Source organism: Notamacropus eugenii, chromosome 3 (assembly GCF_028372415.1).
Source record: "Notamacropus eugenii isolate mMacEug1 chromosome 3, mMacEug1.pri_v2, whole genome shotgun sequence".
NCBI classification, from domain to species: Eukaryota; Metazoa; Chordata; class Mammalia; order Diprotodontia; family Macropodidae; genus Notamacropus; species Notamacropus eugenii.
The window spans coordinates 260,196,156-260,208,580 of NC_092874.1; the positions used below are offsets into that span (position 1 = coordinate 260,196,156).

General features: G+C 37.1%; 1 protein-coding gene across 1 annotated transcript in view; it reads left to right on the top strand.

The window, feature by feature from the left end:
- Positions 1-12,425, top strand: part of OTOGL (otogelin like) — a 203,458-nt gene that overhangs the window by 96,437 nt on the left and 94,596 nt on the right. The window contains exon 23 of the mRNA XM_072650594.1: positions 9,038-9,172. Within this exon, the coding sequence (XP_072506695.1) occupies positions 9,038-9,172 (135 nt within the window). The remainder of the gene's footprint in view (positions 1-9,037; positions 9,173-12,425) is intronic.

The window sequence follows — 12,425 nt, forward strand, 5'->3', positions numbered from 1 at the left end:
AAAATACTTTTTAGAGTTAGAGGAGCTGAGTTTAAATCCTGACTGTCCTTTATATTATATGACCTTGATCATTTAATTTCTGTTAGCCTTAGTTTCCTCATCTGTAAAGGTGAGGTAGATGGAGGATGGAGTAGCTGACCTCAAAAGTCCTTTCAAGTCTACATTTTTGATTCTAACAATTTTCTGGATCTGACATTTGGGATAGTTCATGTCTTGCTGAGGGTGCTCACATGTTCATTTTTAATTTCTCTATCTTATTCTCCCCCCCTTGAAATGCCTTTAATCTCAAATATATAGTTTCTTTCTTATACTGAGGCTGGGCTATAAGAAAGTTAGGTGAAGAACTTACTGACATAGTAGTTCAGAATCAAATGAGATAATTTATGGAAAGAGCTCCAGGACTCATTCAGAGAGCTTGAGGTACCCCATTGCATAAATTTTGTGAGTTTAGAAACATTCGGTGGGAAACCCTAAGATGAGTCTTTCTGACATTGTAGGCTGTACTGGGACCCTCTTCTGTACTCACCCTGAATTTCTCCATGTCTTTTGAGTCCTGGCTTCTTCCTACTCCCTAATGATAACCTCACATTTGAATTTTCCCATTCCCTGCTATTCCAGACTGACTTCCCTCCCAGGGATCTGAAGTTTGGAATCCAGTCATGTCCCTGTTCTTCCAGGCTGCCACTCACAACCAGAGCTCAGCCTGACCAATAACAGAAACTACCTGTCAGCTTACCTTGATGCAAAATTTTATAGGCACCATCTATTTCCATGAATGAAAAGGGAATATTTTTTTTTTTTTACAAATTAATTCATTTATTTTTAGTTTTCACCATTCACTTCCATAAGATTTTGAGTTCCAAATTTTCTCCCTCTCCTTCCTTTCCCCACCAAGACAGCATGCAATCTGATACATGCTCTACATATACATTCATATTAAGCATATTTTCACATTAGGCATACAAAGAAAAATTAGAAACAATTGGAGAAACCATGAGAAAGAAGAAATGTAAAAAAAAGAGAGAGCAAAGAGTATACTTCAATCTGAATTTAGATGCCACAGGTCTTTTTCCAGATATAGATAGCATTTTCCATTATGAGTCATTTGGAGTTGTCTTGGATCATTGTGTTGATCTAGGTAGCCGAGTCATTCAGAGTTGTTCATCATTACAGAATTGTTATTATTGTGCACAGTGCTCTCCTCTTTCTTCTGACTTCACTTGGCATCAGTTCATGTAGGTCTTGCAATATAGTTCTGAAACAACCCCCTTCCTTATTTCTTATAGCATAATAGTACTCCATCACAATCATATGCCACAACTTATCCTGCCGTTCCCCAAATGATGAGCATCTTCTCAACTTCTAATTCTTTGATACCACAAAAAGAGCTGCTATAAATATTTTTGCACATAGAGATCTTTTTGCTTGGTTTTTTTATCTTTTTGTGCTACTGACCTAGTGTTGATATTGCTGGGTCAAAGGTTATATACAATTTTATAGGCCTTTGGGCATAGCTCCAAATTGTTCTCCAGTTGGACCAGTTCACAACTCCACTAAGAGTTTTTTAGTGTACCTATTTCATCTCTTCCCTTCCAGCATTTGTCATCCTCAGAGTTGTTTTAATTTGAATTTCTCTATTAAAGCATTTTATCATATGACTATAGGTAGCTGTAATTTCTTCTTCTGAAAACTGCCTGTTCCTATCCTTTGACCATTTATAAATTGGGGAATGGCTCTTGTTTTTATAAATTTGACTCGGTTCCCTATATATTTGAGAAATGAGGCCCTTAGAGAAATTTGTAAATTTTTAAAATATTACTTGTTTATTGTACCATCTAGCAAAATATAGTTTCCCTGATTATCTCTTTTAATTATGTCTATTTTTCTTTCATTTTGTATGAGATCATGATTGCTACCCCTACCTTATTTGTGGGCAGGCACACAGTGCTTAAAAAAAGCTTATTGACTATGTATATAAAATTATTTTCATTTAGTCTCCCTCCCCCTTTAGAATGTGAGCTGCTTGATGGACTCCATGACTGTTTTTGTCTTTCTTTGCATCCCTAGCACTTAGCACAGTGACTAATACATAGTAATATGCTTGCTGACCTGATTTGTCAAAGACTTGAGGACCCAAGGAATTGTAACAAGAAGGGTTGGAATAGATGACCTCTGAAATCTCTTCCTGGGAAATTCTAGTGGCAGAGCTGATATTTGGGGGGGCTCATATAATATATATGGGATCCCTATATTGAAGTTTTTGCTTCTGTTCTATTTCTACAATGTATCTAGCTTCCATGTTCTTTTCCCCCATTTCTGTTACTACCACTATAAATTTAGGCCTTCACTATCTTTTCCAGGGAATAATGAAATAGCCTCTCAACCCATTGCCTCCTCCAAACTCTCTATTGTTCTGATCCATTTTACATACCATAGCTAGATTAATATAGTTTAGTATTAATCTAGATTAATTATTTCATTTCCTTACTCCAAATCTTTCAATGATTCCTCACTACCAAAAGGTACACTCTTAGTCTGATATTCAAAGCTCTCAACAATATGGCCTCATGGTCCTGATCATTTACATGAACTTTAAAAAAGTAACAACAGCGTCACTCACTGAATTTCCTACAGATTTTGCTGCTCTTTGGTGATGAAGTCAGTTGAAGTCACATCATAGCTGAAGTCAATGTATAGATTATTCTTTTGTGCTCTGGACAGACTTCATTAAATGTTGATTTCCCACTTCTCTGACTTTTCCCTTTCTCGGGAATACAATGCCTTCTCCTCAAACCTCTGTCAAAATCCTAACTGTATATCATAGGTCCAAATCTGATTGTGGTTGGCAATAGGGAGTATAATGATTCTGAATCCTAAGTCTCCATTCCTACAGAAATCAGGCTGTTAGAAGAGCCTTTAGGGAGAAGGGAGGGCCCAGACCAAAGCATAAATTAGTTTCAAATTCTAGCTTGTATAGCCATGATCAGTTTGTAGGGTACTGGTGAATCAATCATCAAAAGTGTGGAGAAAGAAGAATGAAGGGCTGACATTTATACAGTCCCTGCCCTCAGGGATCTCATGCTTTAATGAATAATTAGTCCCCAGAGTACTTCAACCACAGTCTGGAACATTCATACCTTATTAGCGCTTCTTAAACTGTGATCAAGACCCATAATTTAAGAAGTGCTGAAGGGGTCTAGAGTAGAAAAAAATTTAAGAAGTCCTGTAGATAATCCTTTTCCAACCAAAAGAAATTGACCCTAGGTACACCTAAGTGTCACAGTGGATAGCCTGGAGTCAGAAAGACCAGAGTTCAAATTTGACTTCAGACACTACCTGTGTGACCCTGGGCAAGTCACTTAACCCTACTTGCCTCAGTTTCCTCTTCTGTAAAATGAGCTGGAAAAGGAAATGGCAAATCAACTCCAGTATCTATACCAGAAAAACTCCATGGACCAGTTGTCACAAAGAGTCAACTGAACAACAACTCTCCTGTAGTCTAGATGAGTAATTTATTTTCCTCTCCTACCTTTCTGTTAACATGGCTCCTTTGTATTTTTAGCTCATTTTGATTTACTTTGCTCTACATACTGTTTTATTTCTTATTCCCAATCCATGTTTTTTAAATCTTGTTAATTTCTACCTTTCCGTATACCCACTAGAATCACTGCTGATAATTATGAGATTACTTTAGAAATCATATGGTCCTATCCCCTCACTTTACAAATGAGGACACAGAGGCATTGAGAGATGTAATTTACCCAAGACTACACAGTCAAATAAGCAGATCTTGGATTTGGACCCATGCCTCCTTTGACTCCAGTTACAACACTATTTTCCAATCCTTCTTGACTAGATTATCAATGAAGAATTTAGAGAAATTGAAGCTCATAGGATGATCCCATTGTTTTCACTGGCAGAAAATTAAAAAAGCAGATGTTTAGTTGTTCTAGACTATCATTCAAATAAAACACAAAGAAATTAGCCTCATATCCCTTGCAACATTTCCTTTGCCTAGGCCCCATCACCAATTCGTAAATGATTGACAGGCTCTTGGACTAGATTCCCATGGAGTATTCCTTTATAGTCTTTTAAAATCCCTCTTCTGGGGATTTCACTTTATAGCAAATAAGGAAACCTTCTTATCTGGAAACATAAAATATTTGTCCCATGCTCTCAGTTTGTGGGGTCCAGAAAATCATTCACAACCATTTTCATTTCTAGGAAAAAAAGAATTATGATTGACAATGGTTGTTCATAGGTATTTCCCTTTAATTTTTAGCTTTGCAGATTTATATATTATATTACTTAGCAATATCTTAATCATCACCCCCTAAAGCCTGATATCAACTTGAAAGACAATACAAGTAGGAAATGAAGGGAAGTTATGCGTAAGGAATATGATTCCATTTTAAGTCATCTGCCTAATGTGCTATATTATAAGAGATTGTATTATGCCTAAAAATACTAATTAATAATAATAACTATTGTTTATATATGCTTTGCAATTTGCAAAGTACTTTAGATACAGTGTCTTATTTGAGCCTCCTAACAACTCTATGAGGTAGCTATTATCTTTGTTTTACAGATGTGGAAACTGAGGCCCAGAAATGTTAAGTCACCTATCTAGGTTTTCACACAGCAAGTAAGTGTCTGAGAAAGGATTCAAGCTCAAGTCTTTCTGAGTAGCAACCTTTAAGCAATACAACCCTCCACATCCATGCTTTAATATAAACATTAGCATGGACAAGATTGAACCTCGTCAAATATGGTAACAGATGGAGAGGGGGCAGGTAGGTGATGCAGTAGCCAGAGCACTGGGCTGTGAATCAGGAAGATTCATCTTCCTCTGTTCAAATCTTTCCTCAGACACTTACAAGCTGTCTTATCCTGGGCAAGTCACTGAGCTCTGTTTACCTCAGTTTCCTCATCTATACAAAGAGCTAGAGAAGAACATGCCAAATCATTCCAGTATCTTTGCCAAGAAAACCCCAAATGGAATCACAAAGAGTTGGATGTGACTCAATAACAACAAAGTCTTTCCCCCAACTTTTCATCTCTATTCCTCTAAATAACTTCCCAAGTGGAGTAGCAAAATAAAGCCTGAAATGTTTTTCCTTTAAATTTAGAGCCCTGAATTACTTTTTCCCATTATTTCTTGAAAGTGCACTGCTAGATGAATACAAAATATGAAAGCATGATGGGTGATGATTTCAAGTGACTCATCAGGTAATCATTCTAAGGATCCTCATTCTTCTCTTTTTCACAATCAAGTCAGTGCTTGACAAAGAAATTGCTTCATAAGAAACAAAAGTTCTGAAGAAATCATTTGGTAATCATAGACAGCTGAAGAAATGTGAATAGCAGAGCACAGTGATCAGTAAATAGGAGAGGATGATTTGGATCAACATTCATTAATAGCTAGCATTTATAGGGTGCTTTAAGGTTTGTATCTCATTTGATCCTAACAGCCATCCTGTGAAGTAGGTTGCACTATTAACTCCATTTTATGGATGAAGAAATTGAGGCCAAGAGAAGTTAACTGACCTGCCAGAGTTACAAAGCTTGTTGGTGTTTGAGGTAGGATTAGAATGCAAGTCTTCCTGAGTCCAAGTCCAGCCAACTATACACAATGCCACGGAGCTGGCTCACTGAGCTACTTGACATTCCCAGTGACAGGCAAAGGATAAACTGAGATAATATATGCCTTGTGTAGAGCTATAACTATGGTGAAAAAGCTAAGGCTCAGTCCCAGGTGCTGATGTGTATATTCCTTGATGGTACGGGGATTAAAATTATCCAACCTACAATAAAAGTGACTGAGGCAGAACTCTGAGCCAATGTCACTTTATTAAAGGGTCCATGATCCCCTTTGATGAAGTGGACCTCATATCTTCCTCCTGATCTGATATAGTCTTCTTCCAGAACCTTGTTTTTATAGGGTTTGATACCCAAATATGCAAAAGAGGCATCATAAAATACAGAATCTTATTGGATTGCCCTTGAAGGCCCCAAATGACATATCAATGGGGGCAGAGGTGGAGGAGTGTCACAGGTTGGGTGAAGTATGGGGCATCTCCACTGGCTAAGTGGTGATAAGATAGTCACCTGCTCATGTCAGACAAGAGAAAATGGTCTAGAGGTACAAAAACAAGTTGGGAGACTTTTGAAAGTGTCAAGGCATCTCACCTATGCTGGGTTTAGACATGGAATTTGAGCAAAACAGGATGGAGCTTTGTCAGCATTTTTGTGGTTGTGCAAGTAAACCTCATAACTTGGTAAACAAGTAGTGAATATTACATTAAAGTTTGAGATCCGTTATAAGAGGCTATCTCATCTAATTATCCCTATATTATTTATGTAATATATCAAACTGATTAATGCTGATTGGATCACAGCAGGGCTCCAAATGAAATATTTCTCACAGCGGCATCAGAGGAAAGACGCATTTCCCAACGAGAGTGCAGGACAAGGATGGGGACTGGATGTCCACTTTCCTAGCAGTACTGCATCTGGGTTTGGGTTGGCTTCTGCCTTTGCCAATGTAATCTCATTTTTCTACAATCCCTCCCTCTGCCCTCCCTCTGCTCTTTCCTCCAAGTATTTCTGTACCAAGTAATAAAAAGAAAAGGATTCTTCTGTCACTATGGTTGTCAAACGATTGTTGAATTTACTCAGTTATTGGAATAAGAATTAATCTCCATGTTCCAGATGTAAAGGCTTATGATTAGGTTTAATAATTAGGACAGTAGAAATCATGAAAATCAAGCATTAAATCCCAAAAGAAATGTAATCTCTCTGAGGCTCCTGAGCTCTTACCTTGTGATTTGATATTCATAGAACTCTACAGTTGGGAGTCTCTCAGAGTGTTCAGTCTTACCTGATGGGAAGAGAATGGAAGGAATTGGGGATAGACATATGTGTTAATAGTAAAATGCAGATGAAACCTCTTTAATTTTTCTTTTATTTTTCTCTGAAACCTCTTAATGAGGCTCATTTTTTCTACCTTGATTTTCTTAAAATTTTCTTATTTTCTACCTCATTTTCCTTACCTTTCCCCCCATTTCCTAACTCCTTCCTTATTTCTTTTAGGTCTTCATTTATGGTCTTGGTTTTATAAAAATGGATAGATTTTATTAGTATTTGCCAAATATTCTGAATCTACTTGATTTTGTGTAGTAGATTCTGAATCTGCCTAGTTTATGGTCAAATCATTATTTAGCTTTTGTTGGGCTATGCTTAGAGGCAGACTAGAGTAGGAGATAAAGTATTGAGTTTGGCAGCAGGAAGACCTGGGTTCAGATCCTGCCTCTGAAATTTACTAGCTTTATTATCTTGAGCAAATTACTTAATCTCTGCTTATCTAGGACTGATTTACTATAGATGTGATCTGTTAGGTGGAGTGAATCCCAGCCCTGGGAGTCCTTCATGCTGCAGCAATTACGTATTGTTCTTATTCACCTTGAGAAATACAAGTGGATATACTTTCTTCCCTGCTCATTTATCTGTAGTGCTTCCTATATTCCTACTTTAGGCTTTACCTTTGATTCTAGTATAGTCAACCTTGAAGGATTTTGGTGAAATATATATTTGTATAAAGAATAAACTACCTCTGTAAACTCTCTAATTTGCTTTTTGAACATTCATTGTATCTTTTCTTTCTTCATTCCTTTGTTTTTTTCTCTTTCAGAGATTTGTTCTTTGTACTCTGTCTTATTTTTTATCCTACATTTTATGAATTCTAAATCTATATTTCCATATTCTAAATCTTCACTAAACTTGCAGTTCCACAAAGAAGTAAAATCATGTTACAATGTTCTCCTTAATCTTCCAGAGTGCAGATGATTCAAATGTTCTTATTGCTACAAAATGCAGACAATTAGTTCAGGATGTTTTAAGTTTCTCTAAGAGAAGTATTTTGTTACCAAAGTCAAAGGTTTTTTTTTTTTTTTAAATTTCAGTTAAAAAGCATTTATTCTGTCTCCTCATCTCCCCTTCTCTATTAAAAAAAGCATAAATATGACCTTTGTAACAAATATGCATAGTAAAGCAGAACAAATTCCCACATTGACCATACTGAAACATGTTTTATTCTGAATCTTGAATCTGCTGACTCTCTGGAAGGAGGTAAGTAGTCATAGTGGTATGCTAGTAAATCTTTAAAAACTGGATCCCCAGAAAACAAATGCACATGGCACACTTTTAAGTTTAATTTGCATTATTGACATTTCCTCCATCACTTTCTTAAATCGTGATCAAATTAACAAAACACTAAGTTAAGGCCTGATTTTATCCTTTGCCAGATTTCTGAGGTGCAAATGCTCACAATGAAAATTTAACAATCGGCTTTAGTGAAGCCTTGGCTTTAGCCTGACGTTGGCACCATGCTTCATTATCCATCCTCTGGAATCATGACTGGTCATAGTATTGATCGTAGTTCTTAAGTAAAGCTTTAATTGTAACAAAAACTAAACAGAACAAAAGTAGCATGTTGATTTAAATCTATGTTCACATTTCTGGGAAAAAAAAAGCAATTAAGATTGGTGCTTAGAAGGACCTTTTTGGTAAATTATAAACATATGTAAAAGACAACTAGAGGGTTCAGTAGATAGAGTGCTGGACCTGGAGTCAGGAGGACCTGGGTTCAGATCTGACCTTAAATACTTACTAGTTGTGTGATCCTGGTCAAATCACTTACCCCTGTTTGCCTGAATCTATTGGAGAAGGAAATGGCAAAAGGTCAGGTATCTTTGTCAAGAAAACCCCACAGGGGTGACATAGAGTTGAATATGACTGAATAGCAACAAACATGTTTAAAGACTGTTGTACCTTGGTTTTTTTGTGTTTTTTGTGTTTTGCCATTATTTTGTACGTGTGTTTTTTACGTCCTTCATTGTATGAATGCAGGATGTTATTGTTTTCAGTACTTATTTTGGAAAAAACCCAAAGTCATGGTGGTCTTCATTAGGAAGGGAATTGGGATTTTCCACACAGTGAAGTCATGGTTACTAACACAATGTTCTCCTTAATCTTACAGAGTGCAGAGGACGCAGCTATATCTGTTATTGCACAGAACAAAAAGTGCTTTGATAATGATATTGTTTGTTCAAAAAGTTTACTGATTTCTGTTGGGGACACTGAGATTTATTTGAATGACTCCCCTTACAAAAAGGTTAGTGAATTCATGAATTTACTTATTTGATTTTCTCTTTAACTCTTCTTAAGCAGAGTAAACTGAGAAGAGAACAGATCTGGTTTTCACAGTTCTGTTTTCTAAAGGCTTCTTATGTGCCATGGATTCAATTTTTGACCTCTGATAGGACAGTAATTTTATCTTAAGTTTTATTGGTAACTTTTGTTTTTATGACCACATTTCTTTACCGAATCCTTCCTTGTAACAGAACAAAACATTTAAACAAAGTCAAATGATATATGTGATTTTATATTCCACTTCTTTGGGGCTTGGTTATGTTTCATCAGTTGTCATCTAGAACCTAGATTGGCCACTGCAGTTATTCAGAGTTCAACTCTTTTAGTGTTGTTTTTATCAAGACATGGGAGTCACTGTGTAGATTGCTGTCTTGGTACTGCTTACCTCACCTTAACAAAAAAGTTTATTCAAGCATCTCTATGTCTTTTTTTTAATTCCTCAAATTAGTAGTCTCTTACGGCAGTGTGGCATTCCATTGTATCCATACACCATTTGTCCAAACATTTCTCAATTGATTGTATGAAAAAGCATTTTTTAAATGCTTAAAATGTGGTTGTCACTGTTAAGTGCTAGGGGTAAAAAAAATAGTATTCTTCACCCTTCAGGAGAAGGCGAAGACAGACGACGCAGGATTGTGGTCACTGAGGAAAGAGGTATGGAAAGAGTTGGGAGAGGGGATGGCAGGAATGAGAAGGCAGGCAAATGGCAGTGGTAAAATGGGACTCATTCCAGTTTTCTTGTGAATTCTGAGGGATCTTGGGTAAGAATTTCTCCCTCTGTCCCCACATTCTCAAAATGGGGAGAATTGCCAAGATTCTGTTATTTGTTTTAAATAACTGCTGCTCCTATACATTTATGTCATTCCCTATATAATGCCTTGCACTTAGTAGGTGTTCAATAAATTCCTATGCTATGATTTGATTCTTTTGATAAACTAAAGCTTCCAAATCATAAGATACAAATTGAAAGAAAAAAGAATATCATTGAGATATTTGCTTTCAGAATAAGAAATAACTAATAACTTGATAAAACTGTGAAACTTCAAGCCAGAGCCACTTGGACTCCAGTGATTGGTAACTGAATCATAGATTCTTAAAGTTAGTGGAGAGTTTAAAGGTCATCTAGGTCAACCTCCCATTTAGTGCAGAAATTTCCTCACACCCCTTAGGAGTTGGACACATCCAGCTTCTATCAAGGCTCTGTTCTGTATAATTCTAGGAATGAGAATTAGGAACAATGGGACTTGTCCTTTCCTACATTTTTATGAATAATGTGGGGGAGAATGTACATAGCATATTTATTAAATCTGAAGGTGACTTAAAATTGAGAGTGAGAGCTGTTATGTTGGGTGACAGCATCCACACGATCTTGACAGGATGAATGCAACATGATGAAATGTGGTAAAAGATTGTTGAATTGAAAAGACGGCATTAGAGAGGCTGATTTTTTTAGACGTCTTCTTCTGTTCAATTGATCAGGCATTTATGAAGCACCTGTTACCTGCCAGCACTGTTCGAGATTCTAGGGATTCAGAGATAAAAATAAGTAGCCTTGAGAAGCATGCCAGTCCCTCTTCTTTGATGTCTTTCTGGAGGAAAATAACACGAACACAAATAAGTAGATACAAAATATATATGAGGTCATTTCTAAGGTCAGGTGTGAAAGGAGTATCAGCAACTGGGGGTTCTGGAAAGTAGGAGATGGCATTCCAGCTGAGAACTGAAAGAAGCTAAGGAAGACCTAAGTATAAATCTGACCTCCGAAACTTACTAGCTGTGTGACCCTGGGCAAGTCACTTAACCCTTGTTGCCTCAGTTTCCTCATTTGTACAAATGAACTGGAGAAGGAAATGGCAAACCACTCCAACATCACTGCCAAGGAAACCCCAAACGGGATCATGAAGAGTCAGACACAACTGAAATGATTAAACAAGGAGCCTGTATAGTATTATAGGTGAGGAGGAAGAGCATTCCAGGGACAATGTATGCACAGAGGTAGCATAGATATGAGGACTAGTGTACTTTGGCTGGAATGCAGAGTGGGTGAGGGAGGTTAATGTGCAATAAGCCTGGAAAGGTAGGTTCATGGTTGATCAGGAAGGACTTTAAATGCCAAATAGTATCTTAATGGGGGTTATTAGCATAGGCACATGTTATATTGTCAGTTCTAAGGATGACGTCCAGACCTAAAATTTATCCATCCATCCAGAAACAATAAAAATAACAATTCATTAAAATGATTATTTTTGTAAGAATGCAAGTTTATCCATTTATAATGAGAAATATAGTTGTTAGGTAATGGGATTAAGTGTTTTAGGTGGTGAGTATATTCTGCATTATACTAGATGATTTCTAAGGTCTTTCCCAACTCTCAGATGCCATGTTTATCTTCTTAATTGTGTTACATAGGAAGGAAGATAGTATAGCTGAGTTGTGGGGATGGGAAGGCAGCAGCTGCAGTTAGTAGCTCTGAGAAATAAACCTGCCCCTCTTCCTTTTTAGAGATGCCTTTAGCAAGCCATAAAAGCAGAGAGTATTGACTCTTGAGTAGTGGGTCTTTCAGTGCTGGGGTTGAGTCTTTAACTACCCCCCCTCCAAAAAACCCCAAACCCCAAACATTTATGTAGCACTTACTATGTGTTTTATTGTATACTAAGCACTTTATAATTATTATTATATATATATACAATATAAATTGTGAACCTCACAAAAACCCTGGAAGGTATGAGGAAACTGAGGCAAACAGAGGTTAAGTGACTGGCCCAGGGTTACACAACTAGTATCTATGGATTTTCCTGACTCTAGGCTGAGTCCTATATTGACTGCATTACCTAACTTCCCATTAATAACTAAATAAGAATAATAATTAGCCATTAATAGAACAATAAGCCTTTAATAAATGCAAAGGAAGAGATAATGAACAAGGAAGGATCATTGGTTCAGTGAGGAAGCACAGCTGCCATAACCTAGGTGTGTGGTGACCATCTATTGTCCGTGGCTAGAGTAACCGGCAGGGTATATCACATGCTGCCTAGAGGTATATCTTGTGAATTTCTTGAGGGTCCTGACAAAGTACCAATAAAGTCCATAGTTCTGACAAAGAGAATACCAGTGAACGGAGAAGTGGTTTGTAATAGATAGGTAGACTGGCTAGATGGGGGAGGAGAGAGAGAGGGAGGGAGGGAGGGAGAGAGAGAGAGAGGGAGAGAGAGAGA